This window comes from Peromyscus californicus, unplaced genomic scaffold, assembly GCF_007827085.1.
Source record: "Peromyscus californicus insignis strain IS unplaced genomic scaffold, ASM782708v3 Scaffold_20__1_contigs__length_68692818, whole genome shotgun sequence".
Taxonomy (NCBI): domain Eukaryota; kingdom Metazoa; phylum Chordata; class Mammalia; order Rodentia; family Cricetidae; genus Peromyscus; species Peromyscus californicus.
The window spans coordinates 7,457,773-7,482,612 of record NW_026294503.1 but is presented as its reverse complement, the minus strand read 5'-3'; the positions used below and the strand labels follow the sequence as shown (position 1 = coordinate 7,482,612).

The window sequence follows — 24,840 nt, the reverse complement described above, 5'->3', positions numbered from 1 at the left end:
CAGAGTGTAGGATCATAAAACAAGGAATGATCTCTGCAGATTGCAGAATCAAGAGCACCAAAACTGCTGCAATCTTAACAAAGACAGTGGAACAAAATCTCCAGAGTTCAGGACTCTTGTGTTGCCATTTTGTAAAAGATTCGTAATAGAGTTTTTATCAATAGAGCTTTTATCTTCTGTAATACAATTTTGGGGGGTTATTAAAGGGTCAAGTCAGCAAGAGATTCAGGAAAAAGCCTAGTGTACTCCCCCAAAGCATATATTAAAATTTAACAATAACCAACAGGCACCAAACATTTTACTTGAGTTTCCTGTTACTGTGGAAGTGTCTTGACTCTGGAATGGAGAACAAAAAGTTTTTTGGCGATTTACTTGATACCTCGTTCGGGATAATTTAACTTCTTCAAGTCTCATTAACTTGTCTAAAACGTAGATAATATTTATCTCACAAGGTTGTCAGGGATCAAAAATATATAGCCTGTGCCAACAGTATAGGGCATTGCAGGTCTTCAAGCGAATAGCGGACAGTGCCTGTAAAGGGCAGGGTTAGCAGATAAGACCATGCAGACACGTTAAAAGGCGAAAGGGCTGGTGGGCCAGTATCGCTATAGACAGAAACGCCACGGGTCATACTTGTTAGGAGGTGAGAAGAGGCTTGGGAGAAGTCTGGGATACCCCTCTTTCTACTTCCCGACCCCAGGTCCACTCCAGCCAGGCATACCTGTCCAGCGGCCACCCCACCACACTGGTGTCGAAAGGGCCCCCGCGGCTTCCCCGCCAGATTAGAAGTGCAGGACCCTGCAGCCGGGCGGGATGCACACCCAGAGCCTCTAGCACAGGATCCGGCGGTCCACGCGGACCCGTGACCCCTCCCCCCCTCCGCTGTCCCAGGGCAGATTCCAAGGGGAGCTTGCGGGGTCGGGGGGTCACAGTAAGGAACTTCCAAGTTCCCAGCCTCCGACCACCCACTCTCCCTTCACGGGTGGCCACCATCAGCCTCGAGGATCTCCCGGTTGGGCCCCAACACCAAGATCTGGGACTGCGGAGCTGCATCAGAGCACCCCCCCCCCCCCCTCCACCCCCACTCACCCCGGGCTCGGGAGCCCGGGTGGGGGGGACTCCAGCGGCCGGAGTTCGCGCGCTCGCACATCGATTGGCGCTGCCTCGCGGCCCGGGCTCCCGGCGCGCGGGGTGGGCGGGGGGACAGGGAGGAGAATCGGCGCGAGCTCGGCCGAGTCCAGCCGAGCGCGGGGCGGGAACCAAGGCAGGCGGGGCCAGGGGATTGCCGAGCGCACGGATGAGCGCGGGTGCCGGCTCGCGCTCCGTCTGGCGGGTGGCGGGTGGCGGGTGGCGGGTGGCGGCACCGGCGGCTCGCGCGGCGCGGGGCCCCGAGCCGCGCGCTCAGCTCAGCCCCCTCGGTGTCCAAAGCCTCGCGCCCGGCCCGCGCGCGCGTGCGTGTGTGCGCGTGTGCGCTCAGCGCGTCCCTGCTCTCCCGCACCCCCCCCCCCCCAGGGAAGGCCGGCCCGCTTGGGGTTCGCGGGCAGAGGCGGGGCGGGCGGGGAGGGAGGGAGGGAGGGAGGGAGCGCGCGCGGACGGCCCCGCCCCTCCCCCTCCGCCGCCGCGGAGCGCGCAGGGAGCAGCCAGGGGCTCGGCGGCGGCGGCGGCGTCTGGCCCCAGCTCCTCCTCCTCCTCCTCCTCCTCCTCCATCTCCTCGCTCCCTCCATCTGCCGTGGGTATGGCCCGTCGCTGGAGCACAAAAGAGTCTCCGCGGCGGGGGTCGGCGTGGCTCTTGCTTCTCCTCGCTGGGGTGTACGGTAAGTGTCCGCCTCCCCCGCGCCCCGCTGACCGAACAAAGCTGGGGCGACCCCGGGGGTGGGGGGGTGGGGGCGGGCCCCAGGCCTCCAGGACGGGCTTTGCCTGGGCGACCCGAGGGGACCCCGGCCGCCGCGGCGGGACAAAGACCCACGCGGGGTGTGCGGGGAGGGTTGTCTGCTCTCGGGGATGCTCGGGTCCGCTCGCCGCCGCCGCCGCCGCCGACCCCTCGGGGCAAGGGAGGCGGGCCGCCGGTCCGGGCCAGGGGTCCCTGCAGAAGGACGGCGGCGGGCGGGCGGACTTCCCCGCCCGGCGCGAGGGCCCCGGCGGCGGCTCTCTCCTCCAGCGCTCGCCGGCCGCCGGGTGCACAGAGATGTGACCGTGAGACTGCGAAGGGGAGGTCGCCTCCGGGACGGTCCTGCCACCACCACCCGAGATCCTTCCCGAGGCAGGAAGTTCTCTCTGCTCGGGGAAATCGCCGTCGCGCCCATCTCTCTTGGTCCTCACTCCCTGGAAAAGAACCTCGCTCTCTCTCTTCCCACCCCTCCACCACGGTGCCCCGGGCTCTGTGGGTCCCGGGCATGTAGGATCTTGTTTTCTCAGGAGCTGCACGCCGGAGAAGGCCAGAAAATAGTTTCCAGCCCCACCTCAGTCTTCCCCTCTTGGGGCGTACGAGTCTGCCCTGACTCCCTGTTCACTTCTCATTTCATCCATGCCCTCTGCAGCTGTTATCACTCTTGCCTTATTCCAGGCGGCGAACTGGTTAGGGATACTTCTTTAAGGATACCAGAAGGCTGGTGGAGTGTCAGGACTGTGCTTTGTATGAACTAGAGATAAGAGAAATTAGGGGGAATGTTCATCACTTAAGACCTGAACAAGCTCAGGTCTGACCTCACCATTCTTAGTTCTCATTAGGTAACTCCTTGAATGGGTATTGCAGAGAACACGGTTAATAACATTTTGGAGTATTGCTTTGATTTCTCCAGAAAAAAAACAGTTTGAAGCTACCATTTTTTGACAAATTTTACTTATAAAAAGTCCAAGTCATTTGCCACAAATACTGACTCAAATAGTATAATGGTGGTGGTTTCTGTCAACATGTAATTCCCCAGCATATGGTAGCATCTCTTTTGAAAGCATCTGTCTGTGGAATTGAATATGATGGTAACTTTCAAAGCCTGATAATTCATATTACATGAAAAATATAATGAACTTAAATTGCCATTTACTGGCAGCCAAGAAATAGTAGTCTTTTCAGTATAATCCAGGATGTGTTACTCCCTCACCTGCGTGGTGTATCATTTTGTTCTGGGCAGAAGGATGGGTTCCTCCACATCTGATGTAGTAACTGTCAGTGATGTGTTTGTGTGGGACCAGAAAACCCAGTGTATGACTTTTGATTGTTAGTTCCATCCCCGCCTGGCTGATGACTTGTGGGTTTGGGTCTACACCAACGATCAATAAGCTATTATGTTGTTTCTTCTAGCCTGGAGGTGAGTATAGTCCTGCTCTAGGTTTGGTATAATGGCCCAGGAGAAAGGAAAGTGAGCAGAATCTTTAATCTAGGGTGATTAGGAATGTCCAGTTGTGTACGCCCTGAACTGTAATCAGAATTGAATTTATGTGATGTCTGTTCAGACTCGGTAAGTAAGTAAAGGCTTCAATAAAACCCTTACCATTAGTATTTGAACTAAAAATCTTTTGCCTTTAGAGGTAAAGAGGCTGTAAAGCAGTATTGGCCTTGGTGTATTCTTTTAGACCAATACGCAAAGTGGCCTTTGGTAGGTACTTTACTAAGGGTTATCATTTGGGTGTGGGAATTGAAGGCAGAGACCAAAACCCCTTTCTTCCAGCATCGTGGGATCATATTTATAAAACTAGCTGGTGATTAAGGTCGATGTCTCCAGCCACTTGAGTTTCAAACAACAGGAAAATAGGAGGCAGCAGTGAGATGGACAAAATATTGAACTATATTGGCAGAGCTAAAAGGGACCCTTCACTCTGGAGCTAGGGGCATTCTCCGTACACACAACTGTGCGTGTGCGTGCGTGTGTGTGTGTGTGTGTGTGTGTGTGTGTGTGTGTGTGTGTGTTTCTGTTTCTTCACCCAGATTTGGGTTTATATTAATGGAAACAAACTGTAGTGACAGTAAAGTACATCCTCGCCTTGGAACCGTGGACTTTGGGGAAGTGGACTGTGTAATAGTTGTGATGTATAGTAGATGTACTCTGAGAGAACCATTTGAGTATTTAGAAAACTATTTTGGAAGATGTCTCCGTAAATTCCATCCCTAGAACCCATGTGAAAAGTTGGGCAGGATGTCATGCACATGGGGAGGCAGAGACAGCCAATGGGTTCCCTGGGACTCATTAACTAGCCAGCCAGCCAGCCTAGCCTAGGCAAGCTCCAGACCCTGGAGAGACCTGAGGCTGTCCTCTGACCTCCGACCTCCACATACACACTATTGAGCTAGCTCAGTAGGTAAAGGTGTTTGCTACAAAGCCTGGTGACTGGAATTCAGTCCCTGGAACCCACATTAGGTGGGAGGAGAGAACCAGCTTCACAAAGCTGTCCTCTCGCCTCCACAAGTGTGCACGTACACACACACACACACACACACACACACACACACACACACACACACGTAGAGGAATGAATAAATAAATTAGTTTTGTTAAAACAAGTGAATGTTCTGAATAACTTGACGTAAACCAGGTAAGGAAGGCTTTTGAGCCTACATTTAGGGAATTCCAACGCTGTTTTGTTTACGTGTGTGTTTGTTTGGTGGGGTTTTTTCAGTTATTCTTGGCTATTAACCAAAATACGAACCTTTAAAACACTTTGTATCACTTTAAAAATCCTTACTTGGTGTTTATATTCTTTACATGACCTTTTATTTATTTATTTATTTTTGGTGAACTATGAAATATGACTATTATAGCTGAAGGTTATCTTTCTAGAGGCCAAGGAAGGTCTTGTTTGGCCTTTAAATTGTGTAAAAATATACAGTGAATTTAGAAGTCCGACAACCCGCAGTTAGTGTTTTCTGAGGTAGTTGTCCTAGGAGCGCTGATTACCTTCCAGCTGTTCTCCTGTCTGACTAGCTTGGACTAGGCAGGAGAAAGTGAAGGTCGACAGCTGCTCTCTGTAGAAGTTTGCAGGAGTAAGAACATTATGGAACCCCAGAGCTTAGCTGGGTTTACCCAGGGCCCACTGGCAGGGCAGCCCTGCTCAGCTTCTCCTGTCGGGATGCCTGCCTTGCCACACTGTGGAAGTTCTGACAGTCTTTCTCTTCCGGTCATTAGATCTTAGTCTTGCTTATTTCCCAAACCGGTTTGGCAGTAACAGCACCCACCACTGCTCTCTACTTTTCTGTCTGTCTCCTAGACCAGTGTGTGCTGACTGCCACTCAGATCGACCCTTAAGTCCATTTTACACTGCTTTCTAGATAGATCTGGGGAAAGAAACCGCGTTCTTAAGATGACGCCCGTGGGTTGTGATACACCGGGCATGTTGTCTGTTATTCCCTCTTTCCTACCTTCCCCGGTTTGCTGATCTGGACTCTTCTCCGGACCCGCTGTTTCATTCCATAAGCACTGCCCTAGATGAAGCCTTAGTATGTAATTTAGAACATTTGCTTTGCTTGTCTGTGGTTTTCTAAATTGCCTCGAAGGGTTGCAGGTGATCAGCTTTTGTAACTTCCTGCTAAAGTATTCAGTGGCAGTAAAAACGCATCCTGACTGACCTGTGTGACATTCATATTTGAACTGGCAGCTAATGATAATGGCTAAGAGTCTTTATTGTGACCTGCTGTTCTAGATGTTGTGGGAGGGTATACTATTCTTCTTCCTCTTTATTTTATATTTAGTGGATGAATCTTTTCCCATGGAACACTTAGCAGCACTCACAACTTTTCCAGTTAAGGAGAGACTAGAAGCTCTAACTTTAGAAAAGGGGCAGAAATACCTGGAACAGAAGGGAGAGTGTAAGCTGATACTAGTGACTTCGGAGAAAGTCAAGCTTGATTACATAAAATATGTTGAATAAACGGAATTAATTGCTTAATATAAACCCTTCCTTGAGTTCAGAATCCACATGATGTCCGTGTCTTAGGGAGACTGTGAAGATGGGCATCACATTCCACACAATTCTGGGTGGTTGTACCGAATGACAATGTTTAGGGGAGTAGCTTTCTACATTCCAGGGAGAGCTTGGGAGAGATTGGAATGATGTGTAGTAAATGATCTAGAAGGTTCCTAGAAAGTATAATCTCCGCTGAAGAAAATCTAAGAGGGACAGTAAGCTGAAAAGCGAGCCGCAGTTAGAAGAAGATGTTTTAAACCTTAAATGTTTTACAGCCGTGGTCTAACTCTGTAGCCCAGGCTGGCCTCAAACTCACAGCAATCCACCTGTTCCAGACTCCTCATTGCTGAGTACAAATGGAGCCGCCAGGCCTGTGCTAAGACTTTTTTTTTTTGAGAATAGAAAAATTAAGAGTTATGGAGAAGTAAAGGGAATTTCTGTTTCTGATCTCAGGTATTTTGTTATTACTTAGTTGGTGGTTTTTCTTAAAAAAATATTGTCAGCAATATTAACTAAAGAATGAAAGTTAAACAGGAGATGGGTACAGATGAGATCTGTATACATTTAAGCAAATAGAAAATGCTTTGACTTTGAAATTGTAAAATGAGCATTAATATGTTCTTGCTGCAAGTTTTTATAAGTAAATGAAGGTTGTTCTACGTTTAAGACTTGAACTAGAATTGATCTCTCTGAAGTCTAAGGTTCCTTCTCTTTTCTCCTCTCCTCAATCCTACTTCTTCCTCCTTTTTAAAGAGCAGTTGATAGATGGACACTACTTACTCCTATCATATATATATATGTGTGTGTGTATATATATATACATATATACATATATACATATATACATATATATATATATATATATATATATATATATATGCTGAACTAGCTTAGTGAGGGCCCACTACCTAACCCTTAGAAGAGAGAGAAGGAGACTGACATTTACTATAGTAAGCTTCCAGCGTTATTGTTACAGAATCTGTTCTTGGACATAATTCATGGATCGTTTCAGTCAGTCTCACCTGTTTTTTAATAAAAGAGAAAATTGAAGTTCTGGGAATTGACTTGAGATCATATCACTAGAAAGTAGTCAGTACTCACTTTTGTTGACTGCTTCTCTCTGGTACCCTTAGATGCTACCTATTGGACATAGCTTCTGCCCTCATGGTGCTCACACTCTAGTCAGTGAATTGTTGCAAGTTCTCTGGCAGAAACTAACAAGCTTGGCGATAATAAATGATGGCGTGATTAGGGATGGATGTCTTTTATAGGGGACATTTAAAAGACGTAAATGTTAGGGAACTATGAGAGTCATAGTCAGAAAGCCTTGTATGTGGGAGCAATATATGAAGGGCCTAGAATCAGCAAAGCCTGGTGTGGAAGAACTGGAGTGTGGCAGATGTAGGGATCCCCTTGCTTTAGCTAGAGCAGAGTGGTCTATGGCAGGGGAGGTGGGGGAGACGAGGGTGATCAATAGGGACTGAGAGCTTTGAAGACCATGCAAAGGTTGAGTTTTATTTTTAAAGTTAACTTGGAAAGGTTTAACGTGATACAGTTTTTATTTGAAGTAATGGCTTTTGCTACACAGTCCAGAACGTTTGAAGTAGGCAGAGTGGTCAGGGCAACTTTGGCTCCAAGCCTGGTGGGAGACACAGGTGGTTGGAACAAGCTGGTGGTAACTGAGGTAGATGGGTGTTGTCTTGATGATAAATAAACAGGGGTATTTCTTCTTTCTTCCCTGAGAGAGGGAAGGGAGGAGAGGGAAGTTGGGTGCGTTTGTACTTGGGTACATAGGTTTGGGGTGGGAAGATGTAATTGCAGCTGATTGTTACTATATGTTTCTTGAAGTTGTGTAACATGAATCACGAGTTGAGAACGAAGAGGAGAAAGATGCACTGAGGGTGATTTCCGTTCCTCCCATTCAGTCTAACAGTCTGGACCCTCGGAAAATGTCTGTTACTCCATCTAGAAAAGACAGTAGTAAGGCCATTCAGTGTGAAGAGTGATGCCGTCCAACTACCCACCAGGGGGGTACTGTGATGAGTTTCTACAATGACAGGAACATCTGGGGAGATGGACTGCAGGAGAAAATTAAGGGTCTCATGGAAAACTCAGCTCTCAAGCTCCTTTTTCCCCACTGAGTATAGAACATAACTTTCTCGGTCTTAGGAGTGTTTCGGGCAAGAATCCAAGGGTAGTACGGAAGCTAGATTTTAAGTATCATTTTGCCCAAATTTAAAAAGTAAGAGATCAATAAAAATTGTTTTATGTCATTGGAAAAGTGAAGACTATATTAGTAGATTGATAGATTTCAGAAGAAATCGAGAAGAATAAAGTGACCTCTCACCTTTTTACCAGATCCTCTGTCTTATTTCTAGAAGATAGAGTTTTAGCAGGTTGCAGAACATCAACATAAATGAGTCTGACAGAACAGGTCTCCAGTTTTCTTCTTAAATATTTTATAATGCACTGCCCTGCCTAGACTCAGTATGACAAGTCAAATTGTTTTGGACTGGCGCTCTCACGATTGAAGGAGTCCAACTTAATACCTCCTTTGCTTAAGTGAATTTCAGTTTTCAGAGAAGTAAAAATGGTCTCAACCCTTCAGCATCAGAATGAAGTGAGACAGTGGAGTGTTTAGCAGTTGGGACTTAACCCTTTCAGATACGAGGAAGGTACATGCAAAATGAGTGCATATAGCTAATGCATTCTGAAGTGTGATTCAGATCGTCAAGGTTTTGGTCACTTGTTCTCATGACACCAAAGCCTTTCTTACAAGTAGAATATAAAACAGCTGTATACACACACAGAAAGTGCCATGATTACTTGTCGGTGTGAAGTGGCCTCCTCAGGAAAGACAAACTAGGATTAGTGATTGTGCTCCATTTCTTCTCACTCTCCTTCTGCTTTCTATCTGTAGAGACCCGTCGCTTTATTATTAGTAATATTCTCTTTACGCTGTTACACTAGCTGCCAGCTAGTCCAGGATGGATTCAGTCATGCCACACATAGAGCTCAGGCGACTTTTCTGCAATACATGCAGGGTTGTTTATGTCACTCTTGCATAAAATCTACCAGTCGGCCAGTGAGGTGGCTCAGCTGGGAAAGGCACTTGCCACCAGCCTGACAACCTGAGTTCGATCTCCAAGAACCACATGATGGAAGAAGAGACTCAATCCCCACCGGTTGTCCTCTGACTTCTACACACATGCTAGGGTGGAACACACATGCACACATGCACACATCCATACCTACACACACATAAATAGTCAGGGGAAAGCATAGCAGCTTCTCCATCCCTGCCCTTCCTCTGCTGAGCCCTTCCATGCTGTGTGTGTCTCATCTCCCGGCCTTTGCACACACTCTTTCTTCTGTCTCCTCCGTCTGGCGTAGCTCCTGCATGTTCACTGTCTGCACTAGGCTGCCTCCTGCTTGTCTTCCAGCGTTCCTTAGAAGCTGCTACCCTGAGAGTCTTTCTTGGCTTCTCAAAAGCTATTATAAACATCTCAACTATATAAGTCTACAGTATAAAGCTTATGTATGTACACACACACACACACACACACACACACACACACACGCACGCACGCACGCACGCACGCACATACTCAACAGCAGCTATGCTTAAAAAGAAGACAAAATAACCCAGTATGTCTAAAACATTATTGTTTGTACATAAAATCAATAGGAAATAATTATTAATGAGATACTCTAAATTATGTTTTTCATACAGTCTTCAAATACAGTGTAAATTTTATACTTAAGGCTGATTTCAGTTCGGCTAACCATGCCTAAAATGCTCACTAGCCACTTGAAAAAGTCAGTGTCTCTTAAAATGGAATATAATGTTCCTGTGGCCCAGCAGCTTTGCTCCTAGGTATAAACTCAGCACATGACACAAACTTTTGACAGTGTGTGTCAAAAGGCTCATGCTGGAGTTGACGCTATCTTTATTTGTTGTCATCCCAGACCGGAAACAACCCATGCTGACCGCCCCAGTGGAAAGCAAGTAGAACGTGGAGTACAGTACGGTGGCAGTTCCCAGCTTAAAAGTCTCAGGAGCCAGTTGTCTGGGAATCCAAAGAATATTTTTAAATTGGAGCTACTTAAACCCAAAATAGAAATTAAAATGTTGTTCATAGTAATCTATTTAAAATGGCAGTAAGAAACATGTTATTGCCATTTATACATTGATAAATAAAAACATGTTAAACAACACATTTTCTACAACAAAAAACCCAGTGAGAAGAATGGAATTGTTTTACATTTGTGCAAATTATGGTAAAGCTCTAGTTGTGTGTGAAACATACTTGTATAATAGCAGACAATACTTGTTGAATAAATGAATTCATTTACCCATAACTGAAGCAAATTATATTCATGGTATTTCTAATGTTGAAGTATTTACACATTCATGAGAGTGCCATAGCATGGTAATGATAACATTTTATGCTGAAGTACATTGACTAATATTTATTAGACTTTGCATTTGTACGATGAGTCCACAGCCACCCTTTGCTTTCTTTCTCCCTTCATTCCAGTTCACTTTTGTAACCTAACCTTTCCCCCTCCCTGCCTGATTTTCATATCTGCTCATCCATTCTTTCCATTGTTGATTTTAGTGGACGGAGCAGTAGGGAAGTTTTTTCCAGTGTTTGAGTTGTAATTGTTTTGCCTTTTAAGGTTGGGAAAGTGAGTTTTGTTTATGAGCAGTATAGGTCCAGAAAGGAATGGTTTTGTCTTAAGAACGGCTGAAGAGAATGCTGTTGTTCTGACTGTGATTAAACTTCATTCCACTGAACACAACAATAGAGATGAGCCTGTAGGAAGTAGCAGATTCCTGTTCGGACTTGGTCTTGGAGGAAATGGAGTGGCCTCATGAGAGCTGAAGCCGTTGGCAGGAGCTGGGAGGGGGCGTTTTACCAGAACAAGAAATGTGACTTGAGCTCAAGTCGGGGTTGAGAGTCTCTTCAGTCTCCTTCAGGTACAATGCACCTGTTTTCTAGACTCGACACTGAGTAACAGGTTAGGGTACAAAACAGCCAGTTTTCTTCTTAACACTGCTATAGCAATTGCTCTATGAGTACCAGCTAAAATAGATGGCTATCGTTATAGGCCACAGGACGAACATAATGAGGATATATAAAATTGCCTTATTAAATTAACTCAACTCCACATTACTTTTCAACCAAATTACAGTAAGTGGCTGAGTGTTTTTTTATTTTTTTAATTATATTGACATACACTATACAGATTTATGGAGTGTAGCATCAAAATCGGATATATATGTATACACACAGATCTGTACACACACACATATATACGTATGTGTGTATGCCGTTTATACATGTATAAACGTATGTGTGTATGCCGTTTATATATGTATAAAGACCGTGTGTAATGATCAAATCTGAGTCTGAGTAATTAGCATTCCATCTCATTATTTTTTGTGCTAGGAACCTTTAAACTCTTGTGATTTATTATAAATGTGACACATCATGGACTGTGGTCGGCCTGCTGTGCGTATGTGTGGATATGCTAGAGAGACTTAAAATTGGAATACAGGACGTGTCCATGGTTTTACTCTACTATTTTATTTTTAGTCTCTAGTCTAGCCAAATGTGGTGGCACAGAAGCAGGGAGAGCAAGGAGTTCAAGGCCAGCCTGACACCCTGTCAGAAACCAAACACACAAAAATCTGATCCAAGTAGGGAGTTAGTTTTAATATCAGCCATTGCACTTCCTAAAGGTTTCTTAGCATTCCTAGGGGTATAGTAAGCATGCATGATGCCCTTGGAGGGATAACCCCTTGGTTAGTTTGTTTCCAATTTCTTCCTTAGGTCAGATTTGCTAATTTATATTTTCCTAGGATATAGTCATTTCATCTATACGTTTATCTTGCTTTAAAGCTAAAAATAATATCTCTTAAAACATTTTCTGCATTTGTGATTATCGCCCTTGTCATTCTTTTTTTTTTTTTTTGGTTTTTCGAGACAGGGTTTCTCTGTGCAGCTTTGCGCCTTTCCTGGGACTCACTTGGTAGCCCAGGCTGGCCTCGAACTCACAGAGATCCGCCTGGCTCTGCCTCCCGAGTGCTGGGATTAAAGGCGTGCGCCACCACTGCCCGGCCTCCCTTGTCATTCTTAAGTCCCACCTGTCTCTTCGCCGTGTCATTGTTTTCTTGAATAGACTTAGCACACACGTGTCTCCATTTTAATTGTTCTTCAGCTCTTGGTTTGGTTTTATGGTATACTGATTTCCTTGCGTTCTCACTTCTTAGAGGGTTACTTCTTAACCTTTAACATTGTGGAGAAAACTGACCTTGTTTTCTCTGTTGTAAGGTTTTGTGAATGTTAACATGTGTGCAGATTTGTATAGTTGGTATCGAATTCTGGACACAGAACAGTTGCATCACTTTGGACTTCTTCCTTCTGCTAGACCCTGATGGTTGTGCCTGCTGCCCACATGTACTGACCCCTGATAAGCACTGATGTGCTCATCACCATAGTTATGTGTCTGAGAGAATGTCATATAAATGGAATTGTACATAACCATTTGAGACTAGTTCCTTTAATTAGCATAACTTTGAGAGTCATCGCATTGTCACATTTATCAAAAGTTTGTCCCTTTGTATTGTTAAGCAGTATGTCATCATGTGGATGTACCTGAGCTTTTATCATCAGTTCACTGAAGTTGCTTCCAGTTTGGGCTGTTCTAAATCTGTTGTAATACTAAACATTCATGCATAGGTTTTACGTATAGGTTTATTTTCTCTAGATTGAATATTTTTGGGTGGGGTTCCTGTGTCTTACGTTTCATACATGTGTTCAAATCTCGGAGGACGCACCAAGCTGTCTTCCACAGTGCCTAACAGCTTGCTTTGACCAGCTGTGTGTGACGACTGCATTGCTGTGGGACTTCACCAGGTCTTGGTCTCATTATCTATTTTTGTCACTCTGAAGCTTCCGTAGCAGTCACTCCTGTTTCATTTTGCATCTTTAAGTGACTAATGGTGTTGATCATCTTTCGGCAGGCTTGTTTGCTATCTTGAATAAAGTAGTCAGTTCATTCATTTTCAATTTTTTTGATTTCACTGTTGAATTTTTAGGGGTCTATGTTATTTTCCTCCTGCATGTACAGCTTGTCTTCTAGAAAGTGTAGTTGACAAAGCAAAAGTTTTACATCTGATGATGTTGAGCTTATCAATATTTTATTTTATGAATTAGCTTTGGTTATAATTGGCTTTACCCAACTAGAGATCTCTTTTTAGAAAACCTTTTCGTTGCACATTGTGATCCGTTTTGATTTATCATTTTATGAGTGAAGTTTTGGTCTGGCCAATGGTTTCGCCATCATTTGTTGAAAATATTGCCCTTTTCCATTTGAGTTGCTCTTCTAGCAGGTTAAGTCACCACATTGCTGGATCAGTTCTGGATTCTCCATTCAGTTTCACTGTCCTGTGTGATCTCTTCCTGTCACACTGACTTGATTGCTGTGGCTTTATGATTAATCATAAGTGGGATAGTATAATCCTTTACTTTTATTCTCCATCAAAATTTTCTGATATTCTGATCCCCATTCCCTTCCATGCGTGTTGAGGAGTTAGCTCATCTTTGTCTGGGAAATAACCTAATGAGATTTTTTTTTTAATCATATAGGGTTAAACTTCTAGACCTTTCTGGGAAAAAAATTGCCATCTTCACTGTCTTAATTTCTACTCCATGAACATGGAATCTTTCCATTTATTTAAGTCATGAATTTCTTTTGTTGGTATTTTTTAGATTTTATTATAGATACAGATTTTTTTTTTTTACTATTTCATTTGAGGGCAGCTATTGAAAATGATAGTATTAGTCTGGAAAAGTGGCTCAGCAAACATGAGAACCTGAGTTCAAATCCCCAGCACTCATGTAAAAAGTTAGGAATGACTGTGCATGAGCCCGCAAGCACAGTATTGTTGGGAAGCAGACAGGATTGTTGGGCTTACTAGCCACTGGCCTAACTCAGGGTTCAGGGAGAGACCCTGTCTCCCAGAAGGAAGATGCTGGTAGAGCAGGACACCCAATGTCTTCCTCTAGCTCTGCACCTGCATACAGGCGTGCATCCGCACACACATGCGTGCTTACCCCCTACACACACACACACACCACACACAGACACATGTGCGCGCGCAGAATACACATAGAAATAAATTTTATGAGATGAACATGATAATTTAGACTATTAGCCTACTAGAGAGGGTGCCTGAACTGGCCTACTTCAGTAATCAGATTGTTGAATACCCTAACAGTCATCATAGAGCCTTCGTCCAGTAACTGATGGAAGCAGATGCAGAGATCCACAGCCAAGCACCAGGCTGATCTCCAGGAGTCCAGTTGAAGAGAGAGAAGAGGGATTCTATGAGCAAGGGTCATCAAGATCATGATGGGGAAACATACAGAGACAACCAAACCAAACTAATGGGAATTCTTGAACTGTGGACCAATAGCTGTGGAGCCTACATGGGACTGGATTAGACTCTCTGTATAGGCAAGACAGTTGTGTAGCTTGATCTGCTTAAGGGGCCCTCTGGCAGTGGGATCAGGACCCATCCCTGGTGAATGAGTGGGCTTTTTGGAGCCTAGTGCCTATGGTGGGACACCTTACACAGTCTTGGCGCAGGGGAAGGGGGCTTGGACCTGCCTCAACTGAATGTACCAGGTTCTTCTGACTCCCCATGGGAGGCCTTGCCTTGGAGGAGGTGGGAATGGGGGATGGGTTTGGGGAGGGGAAGGCTGGAGGGTGGGAGGAGGGAGGAGAGGGGGATCTGTGGTTGGTATGTAAAATGAATAGAAAATTTCTCAATAATAAAAAAATGAAAATGATAATTTTTCTAAATTTGGCTTCTAGGTGTTAGTTTCATGTGTGTAATATGATTGCTGTCTTACTAGTTTCAGGGGTATTTCTGTAATTTTTTTCTGGGATTTCTTTCAACATTTTAATTTTATTTGGGAATAAAGACAGTGTTGTATTTATCTTTCCAAACTATATAGAGTTGAGACAGGGTCTCAATTGTGTGGCTCAAGCTGCCCTTGAACTAATGACCCACCTGTACCTGCTTCTAGAACGCTGGGATTCCATGTGTGCACCATACTGGGCAGCCAGTGTTTTAATATTTCACCAGCCTTTCTTTCTTAGAGTAATCCACTCAGTCACTGTGTATTACAGTTTTTGTTGGTTGTTTGCGGCAGGATTTCACTCACACTCTATAGCTCAGCCTGTTCTGGAACGTACTTGTAGTACAGGCTGTCTTTGGATTGATTCATGGCAGTCTGCCTGCCTCAGCCTCCAGAGTGATGGGATTGGAGGGGTGAGCCACTGTGCCTGCCTATTCGCTTTTTATTTCCAAATATGTACTTTGGACATCAACCTTTTTAAACTTTAACCTCTAGAGTACAATTCATTTGTTTTTAGTATATTCACGGACTGGCAACCATCATCCCTGCCCAACTTGAGAATAGTTGCTTCAGCTCCAGAAACAAACAAACAAACAATCCCATACCTATTAGTGATGTGCAGCACTCTTGCCAGCCTGGAAACCATGAAACAGCTCTGTCACTAGACTGACTTGTTCTAGATGTTTCTGGAAATACAGTCAAACGATAGATGACCTTTTAAACCTGGCTTTTACCTAGCGTGTGTTGTTTTTGTGATTTATCCATGCTGTGGCATGACTCAGTACTTCACTCCTGGGTTTGTCCCAAACCTCCCCTATTCTATAGCTATGTCACAGTTTGTTTATTCATGTTGTGTGGCATTGCAGGAGCCATCACTTTTTGTTCTTTGCCTTGCTTGGGTATTAAAGAAGAGAAGAGTTGGTAATTCATATTGGAACTCTGTTTGCCGTTGTGAAGACCTCCAGACTGTTCTCCAAACGGCCGCACTGTTTCACGTTCCCACTAGCGTGACATTCTCTGCTCCTTACTCAGGCTTTGCTCTGTCCTTTTTATCCTCGCTCCTCCAAATGGGTGTGAAGTGGATGTCATTGTGGTTAAAATAACGATGTTGAGGTTGATTTGCTTTTTTCCCGTGTTTAATGGCTGCTTGTGTGTATATTCTTTGGAGAAATGTCTGTTCAAATCCTGTGACCATTTCCAATTAGTTAGCTTACTTTCCTTCCTGTTGTTGTGGTGTGAGAGTTAGAAACCTTTGGTGCATGGTTTGGAAATATTTCTCCTGTTCTGTAGGTTATCTTTCACTTTCCTAACGTGTCCTTCAGCATGTAAGTGTTTTCAGTTTTAAACAATTACGATTTATCTGTGTCTCCTTCTGTGGTGTAGGCTCATGTTGTATTTAACAGTGCATTTCCGAGTCTAAGGTCATGCTTTACTCCTGTGCTTTTCTTCATTATTTTTGTGGAATTGTGTGGTTTAGCCCTTATTTTAACGTCTCTGATACATTTGAGCCTTTTTGTTTTGTTTCTGTTTCTGTTTTGTCTTGTTTGTTTGTTTTTTAATGTTGTGTAGGGTAGGTCAGCTCATTCTTTGTGCTTGTGGCTTTCCATTTAGGATTATTTGTTGAAAAGACTTTTTCCACATTTAATTTTCTTGACCCGCCTCTGTCAAAGGTCAGCTGACCTAACACTGGGAACATACTTCCTGGTTCTTAATTCCGTTGCTGTCGTCTGTCCATCCCTGTCTTAGTTTCCTTTCCCATTGCTGTGATGAAATACCCTGACCAATGTGACGTGAGAGAGAAGGGTTATTTGGTCTCCCAGTCCAGGGGCGGTGTGTCCTGGCTGGGGAGCCAAGGCAGAACGGGTGCTCACATTGCATCTCCAGTCCGGAAGCAGAGAACGGACATCAGTGCATCCTGCTGCCCACAGTGCAGGACGCACCATACCTGCAGTGGTTGGGCCATCGCACAGGAGGAGGGTCTCCCCCTCTCAATTAATGAAGTCAAGATAAACCCTCACCTGTCAAATTGACAATTAACTCCTATGTCAGTACTGTTAACGAATCACCTTCCTAGTACATTTTCAAATTAAGAAATATGAATTCTCCAATTGTTCATCTTTTCCAAGGTTGTTTTGGTGATTCTTGATTCCTTAAATTTTCCTGTCTTTTAGATTTAGCTCATCAGTTTCTAGTCATTGTGGGGATGGCAGCTGTATGTTCATAGGGTCATATTGACTCTGTAGAGCGGCTTTGCTGGGGACAGCTGAGCAGGGGTCCTCTTCCATTTTCTTTAATTTCTTTAGTGATGCTTTGGATATAGATTTTACATTCTTGTTGTTGAATAGATTAGTATGTTATTTTTAAATTGAATTATCTTGGTTTGGTTTTTAAATTATTAGTGCACATCAAATATATTTTTCAGACATTCTGTGACTTTATTGAACTTATTAGCATTAATAGACTTGGGTTTGTTTTTTTTTAATTCCTTGAGATTTTTATATACACGATCATGTTATACCTGAAAACAGTGAGGTTTATTTCTTTGCTAGTCGACTAAATGACTTTTTGTTTTTGTGTCCTTAGCAAATTGTCTTTAGCAAACTGAAACCTTCCGTTATTTAAAAAAAAAAAATGAATAGAAGTAGCAATAATAAGCAGCCTTATTTTTACTTATAGTAACACTTAAATTATTGTAGCAAACACTTTATTATCGTGAAGATGGGAGGATAGTTATAAGTTTATACTACTCTGTTTTGCCAAAAATGATTAAAAAAATGACAAAAACTAAACACGTGTTCAGACCAGTTGCATTAAATGAACCACATTCTCAATGCCTGTCTTCACTGCTTAGGTTTCCCTTCCCCTCTTTACTGTGACATTTTTTAATCAGTTTCCTTATACGCATAATAGTATGTGGGCTTACAGAACTGTCAGTGATCAAATGATTTTGTATTGTATGTGTAATCTGAATGCTAGTGTCTCCTTAAATTATTACCCTAAAATCCCAATCCCTGGGGTGATGGTATTAGGAAGACTGGAGCACTTGAACATGTGGGTGCTGCTCTAATGCTTAGAATAGTTTTCCTTAGAAGAAACGAGAGAATTTGGGGAGACACTACCATTCAGGTTAAATATACAACACAAAATCATTTGCTTATTAACAGTTCAGTCAGCCTAAATAATAATTATTTACATTGTATCTATAAGGAAACCAAGGCGGTAGCACATCATCTTAGCCTAGGCCACATAATCACAAATAGGAAGGCTAGGATTTGAACCTAGATAATGTGCAGATTCTGTGCCGCACCCCTATTTTTACTTAATATTTTGAAAAAGCGAAGCTTCTTTAAATGTATACAAACACATTTATAAAAGGTGGTTATAAAAATGGGCTTATGCTCTAATAGACAATGTCTACCCCAGGCATATACCATAGGCTATCAAATAAAAAGGCCAGTGCCAGGTATGAATTATTTCTTCTCCAGTTGTTGGTCAGTGGGGTCCCCTAGACACGCCCCCAAACATTACAGGCTGTTGTTGCTCTTGGTGACCCTCTAGAACTTGATGGTGTGACCCTGCTACTGAAGACACCTCATACTTGAGACATAGGACATGGCAAAATCAAGCTGGTACCAACCTGGAAGTTTATTGCTCTGCTGGAGAAGAAAAGTCACCAACAGCCTCACCAGCTGGGAACCCTGAGAGCTACAGGGACAGCTGGTCTGGCATTGTCTACCCACTGGTGCTAGGATCTCTGCTCCTCAGTACACCATGCTGCTGCTTCAGTGTTGCTTAGAGACCTCCTCCCTCAAGTCAGTGACTCTTTGTAAACAAGCTGATTTAATTCTTCTTGCATTTATCCATTTTAATTTATTACTAGAACTTATCGGCTTGTGAGCCTACTGATAGATGAGCCAGAGATGCTAGATTATTAATGTTTTCTGAATTTATTCCAGTTTGCTCTTAATTGAAATTTCTAAGTGGCAAGATACTTGGTTATTGGATTTTTATACTACCTTCCCTCAGGGTTTGTTGTAAAGCTATTAAATGACTCACACAAATACTTTCTACACCAAATGTTAATTTTCTTTTTTCTTTAGTAGATAGACAAATGACAACATATAGGAACAGTAATTGGATAGTTAATAAAGTTAGAAAGATTAACTTCAGAAGCATTTAAAAACACCACCAACCAATTTAGCAAATAAGTAAAAATCAAACTGTTCTATCAAATGTTCAGAATCATTAATAGAGACAAAACAAGACTGGTTAGGGCTCAGTGAAATGAGGATTCATGCTTAGCTAGCAGAAATGCTAATCTTTGGCTTATGTGTTTTGGGTATTATTTGTTATAACTTGGAGAGATCTTTTCTCCATAAACTGTTTTCTTGATGTTTATCATTGTATTAGTTATAATTTTGTTCACATTAATAACTAATACTATAGTTGATAAGCTTTTGTTAATTTTTCTTTGCTTTTTGTGTTTCTATGATTGAGCCATAAAAGTACAATTACTGGGTCAAAGGCTGGAATACTTTTAAAGTTCTCAATAAAAATAATACCCAATTTGTATTGAATGCTTCTCTTTTAGTAATTATTACTTTGAATGCTTTATATATAATTTATCTAATCTTTTTCCCCAAACTCAAAATGGATCATATATTTTAGCCCTGTAAGTGAGCCACAGAGAAATTTTTTTTATTCAGTTGCAGCCAAGCTTTGTTTTCTAGAAGAATTTGAGTACATTAAGCCTTTGCTCATAGACTTTAAGATTACCCGTCTTCTAATGCCTTCCCCGTGAACTATTACAATAATAGCACCATAGCAGTGAGCACAGCCAGATCTATAATTATGGTCACTAAGTACAATTTGTCACTGAAAGGATTCAGGGTCATGGGATGGATGATTGGTTCCAGTGTGGTGTAGAAAACAACAGATGACGGGATCCTTCTGCATTACAGAGCAGGGAAACCACCAGGGACCATGTCAAAGGACACAGGCCCGAGTTGATGTAAGAGGTCCGTCCATTGGCTGGAGGTGAGGATGAAGTGCAAAGACGGGATGAGAATGCCCCAGATGTGTAGAAACCTGTTCCTCCTTTCAGTGCCGTGTGTCCGTCCGCTTACAGTAAGACACACCGCTGTAACAGACAGATGGCTGGCACTCTCTGTCCTCGGAAAATAAGCAACTGTGAGAAGAGAATTAAACATTTATGTGCTTTCTCTTTATGAAACAATGTTTCAGGGTAAGCAAATACCTTAGAGGGAAGAGTTTTTATTGAAACGCAGTCGCTCGTTTGTGTGCATATTGTTGGGTGCTTTTGTGCTGCAGTCACAGAGCTGAATGCCTGCAGCAGGCTTTGACCACAAAGCCTGAAATACTGAGGCTCTCCCTGTACAGAAAGTGTTGGCTGATCCTTGAACTAGGTGGACAGAATTGAGTGAGCTAAAAAGGAAGTGACGCCACAGAATGTGGACACCTAGCAGCTGGTCTCCTTTCCGTAACAAGTCAGGCCTGTGGACGGGAGACAGATCAGTCCAGGTTGGGAGCTACTGGAGCCGAGTAACCAGATGGGACATTGAGGCTTTGCAGAAGGCTGTGTATGAGCACACCGAAAAGACAGCTGAGATAATCAGGCAAATCTGATTATGGCCTAGTTATATTAAATGGTATCAAGACTCTTTAAGATCTTGGTTAATAGCATTACAGGTAAGTAGAGCTGTGCTTTGAGACACACGGGGGAATGATACTCAGCATTTACTTTTAACATACCTCACAAAAAGACAATGGAGACGGTAACAAAAGCAGTAGGCAATGCAAGACTCGTAGGCCTACAAGGCTTACACACTTCCCTAAGTGTGGCAGGCTTTCGGGTAGCTTGCTTTTGCCAGCTCCTAGCACCAGCCTGACCTTGGAGAAGACCTTCGTCCCTGGGTTCGTTGTCAGTGTAATCATAGTAGTTCTCTCCTGCCCCACTGAATCTGGATGTCATCTACAGAGAAGCGTCGGCCCAGGATGAATCAACATCCTCTAGTTTTGGTGACTTGAGAGCCAGTGTTTCCTACCTGATTCCACTCCCCAGTAAACAGGAGATGAGTGTTGTCAGTTTAATTGCTGGACTTGAACCTCCTGGACGTTAGTTATTCCCAAGATGGCTCTGAGATGAAAGATACATAACAGGAAAGTGTTGTGCAGATGATGAAACCGTGAGCTGCAGTAAGACACATTCACATCCTAGGAGGTATCCGGAGAGAATTAAGTGCATGATTTTTGTAATAGGATAGACCTAAGCTTGCATAGTACATTTTCTAGCTGTGTTACTGTCAACAAGTTACTACTTTTTAATTTCTTTGTTTGTATGAACTGGAGACAATACGTATTTCAGATATTTGCCATAATAAGTAAATCAGCAAAATTGAAATCAGCAAATGATCATATTGGTGAGGCTGAGATGGTAGCTTAGTTGGAAAAGTGTCTGCCTTGTACCTGTTTGATCCCTAGAACCCATGTAACAAGAAAGCCAGGTGTGACAATGCACACATGTGAGCCAAGCCCCAGGGAGGTGAAGACGGGTGAATCTTTAGGGCTCACCAGCCTGACGTACTTGGTGTATTCCCATCCAGTAACAGCACTCTCCCACCCCCAAGAAGTAAAAGGGTGGGCCTCACGTAATGATCCCCAAGTTCCTCTGGCTTCCACATGTGCATGTGCACACATACATGTACACACACACACACACACACACACACACACACACACACAAACACATGAGCACACACAGACCTGTACAGATAGACGTAAGATATTTTCTCTTTCATTCCAGGAAGCACACATACATAACAGACATAGGTACATTTACATAGGATCATTTTTAAAGTTACATAACAAAGGATAAATTCCCATGTGGTGTCTCTGTAGGATTTTATTGTATGTGTATCTGTGTGCTCACATGCATGTGTGGGCGTGCAGGCATCCTCAGGCCACAGCACTCTGGTGGAGATGAGAAGCCCGCTCGCTCTCAGGAGTCGGCGCTCTCCTGCCACCTTGTGGAACCCTGGGGTTGGATGCAGGTTGTCAGGCCTGCTGCACGCACCTCTGTCCACTGAGCCGTCTTGCCCACCCATGGATGATGAAGGTTTTAGTCTTAGGTTAGGAAGTGGGTGAGTTGTGAGATAAGCTTTCTATAGGTAAGTGGGAAGCTAGCTGTTCACTGAGAGGGAAAAGGGAACAGTCGTATTTATTAAGCGTATAGTCGGTAAGCTAAGGGTGAGTCCAGGAGTCGCTGGAGATGGACAGGGTTGCACCATGTGCTTCCCTTGGTGCCGCCTCCTTCCTGCTCCGCCCTAGCAGGTCATTAACACCAATGTGGAGACTGAGCCTTTCCTCAGGCAGCTTTCAAAGCCCTTTATCAAAGCCCACTCCCAAGGCCGCTGCCAAACAGTGGTCTCTAATGCCTCTAACCAGGGTGACAGTTACTGAATTCTCTTCCTTGTGGCTTTCACCCAGGAGGAATACCTGTCTTCCTTTCTTTTTAGGCTTTCCTATTCCTTTCCTTATCTTTGTTTACCCTCTTAACAACTGTAACATAAAACCAAAATTTTAATTACCCCGAGGGTATTTTATGCCTTATTTTAAAACTGTAATTTTGAGCCCTTGAATATTGAATCAGTAAGCATTTGCGAAGCTTACTGTCGGAAACCGGGGTAGGTGCTCCAGGTGACAGCCTGGCTGGCAGGAGCGTGCCTGAGCTATTCAGGGTTGGCTGAATTGAATTAGCTGAATTAATTACACAAATTATGGTGGTTGATTGTTCACCCCCAGAGATGATAAGGGCTCTGGTATATGTTCAGAAGTCAGTACTGATCTGATGTGCTGTAGAAACAGAAAGATACTTCCCTATCCTAAACACAGACATATCTTTCCTGAGCTGAGTGATAGGGCTTAACACGCTAGCTGATGGCAGTCCAGTAGACTGCTGCAGACAGGGACATCATGCTGAAAACGTCAGGGTTTCAGAAGCCGAATCCAGATGTTTAAGGTAAAACAGAAAAGGGGAAGCTAATGATAGAGGTTAAAAGATAGGGATGAGCCAGATCATGTGGGCCTTCTCAGTTCTTACGCAAAAGAAGCTGAAACGACTTTTAAAGATTAATATGAGATATGCCTTTAAAAAATGTCTTGTAGCAGTTCAGAGAATGAGAGGACGAGAACAGTGCCGAGGATCGGAGAACAGCAAGATCAAAAGTAGGAAGCCAGCGTAGGGTTGATTCATTTATTCCCACACTTAGCAAGTGTTCGTCTACTACCTAATATGAGCAGGCACTGTTCTGTGTTTTTATCCTTGTGGAGCTTATAGTCAATGCAAAAAGATGGGAGAAATGTATTAGGGACATGAAATAAATATCAGGAGAGTTAGAAAGAAGGGTATGAAAAATCAAGAGAACTTAGCATATACTGCATGGAGGGAAGGGAGAGATGGTAAAAGAATATGGAGTGACTTAGGGGGTTCTGTTTGGACTAGTACGAGATAGTTGTGTCATTTGCCAAGACATGTAAGAGGAGGGGTCAAGGCGTGCAGAGAACTTCAGTGTTTTATGGAGGTAATGTTAAGGCACAGTGGCACAGTAGCAAAATAGAGTCTTTAGGGTAAAGCTGTTAACAGTATGTTGCTGGCACCAACCCAGACACAGAGACTTATTATTGGAGTAGAGTAGAAGACCCAGAATCAGACACATGTAGCAACAATCATCTCATTCTTGACAGAAACATACATGTGATAAGTGGTGCTGGGAAAACTAATTATCTGTATGTTGACTGTAACTGGATTCTTAGCCCTCACCCTGTACAAAGATCAATTCAAACTGGACCCAAGACATTAATACAAGATCTGATTTGAAACAACTAAAGGAAATGTAGAGGAAATAATCCAAGTGTGCACATAAGCAAGGACTTTCTGAGAAGAACTCCTATAGCTCAGGAAATAACTGGAATTGACACAAAGCTGCTTGAAATTGACAGACATCTGCAAGATATGAAGGAAAAGCACAACAAAAAGACACAGGGAAAGAACAGGGGTCTCATTAGCTGTTCGGCTGACAGATGATCAGTATCCAAAGTGTGGGAAGAAAATACACCCCTTGGAGGGAATAATCCAGTCAACAGATGAACTACAGATGATTTTAAAATGAACCAGTACAAGTAGCCAATAAATGCAAGAAGAAATGTTCCACCTCTTAAGCCATCAGAGAAATGCAAATCAAAAGTACACCAAGATTCTATCTCACTGCAGTCAGAATGGCTATCATCAGAGGCTCCAGTGAGAAGTTTTGGCAGGGATACCAAGGGAAAGGAACCCTTAGACATTTGGTGGTTTCCCTGTGTAGCCCTCACTGTCCTGGAACTCACTCTGTAGACCAGGCTGGCCTCAAATTCACCAAGATCCATCTGCCTCTGCCTCTGCCTCCCAAGTGCTGGAATTAAAGGTGTGTACCACCACTGCCTGGCAAGTCTCAACATTAAAAACTGAAATATCTCTGAGACTGGAGACAAACTTTTAGCTGTGAACAGGGGTAAAATCAAAAGAAAGTTATATACAATATAATATAAATGACACAGAGTAAACTTGCCCATTCCAAAGGGAGAAATGGGCATAGCAAGAAAAGACTAGATCAAAGCAAAATTGAAACCCAGTAGGACAAATACAAAATCCTACAGACCCGTATCCATCATCTCAGATACATGGGGGCCTCATCCGAGCTCCAGTGGGCTTGACTAGCCCTGCCCCTGTGGCCCTGCTACCTGTAGCTGACAAGGCTTCTTCCTTAAGTTGGCTTCAGCCAGAGTTCTTATTACTGAATCTCCCAGCATCCTGAGGTCTTCTTTGCAACTTAAGGTTCACCCTTAAAACTTCCTGCATAGCTTCTTAGGGGATCTCTGAAGAGAATCTGACCCTTCTACACATTTGTCTGGTCTTTCTCTGGAACCTTGGTGTAAACATTGGTGACCCTTC

The 24,840-nt window shown here is 43.5% G+C and overlaps 1 protein-coding gene across 1 annotated transcript in view; it reads left to right on the top strand.

Annotated features, from left to right (window-relative positions):
* The first annotated feature begins 1,592 nt into the window (after nt 1–1,592).
* The window catches only part of Lrp12 (LDL receptor related protein 12), a 78,243-nt gene continuing 54,995 nt past the window's right edge, over nt 1,593–24,840 (top strand). Inside the window, exon 1 of the mRNA XM_052747720.1 lies at nt 1,593–1,814. Coding sequence (XP_052603680.1) covers nt 1,736–1,814 — 79 coding nt within the window. The 5' untranslated portion in view covers nt 1,593–1,735. The remainder of the gene's footprint in view (nt 1,815–24,840) is intronic.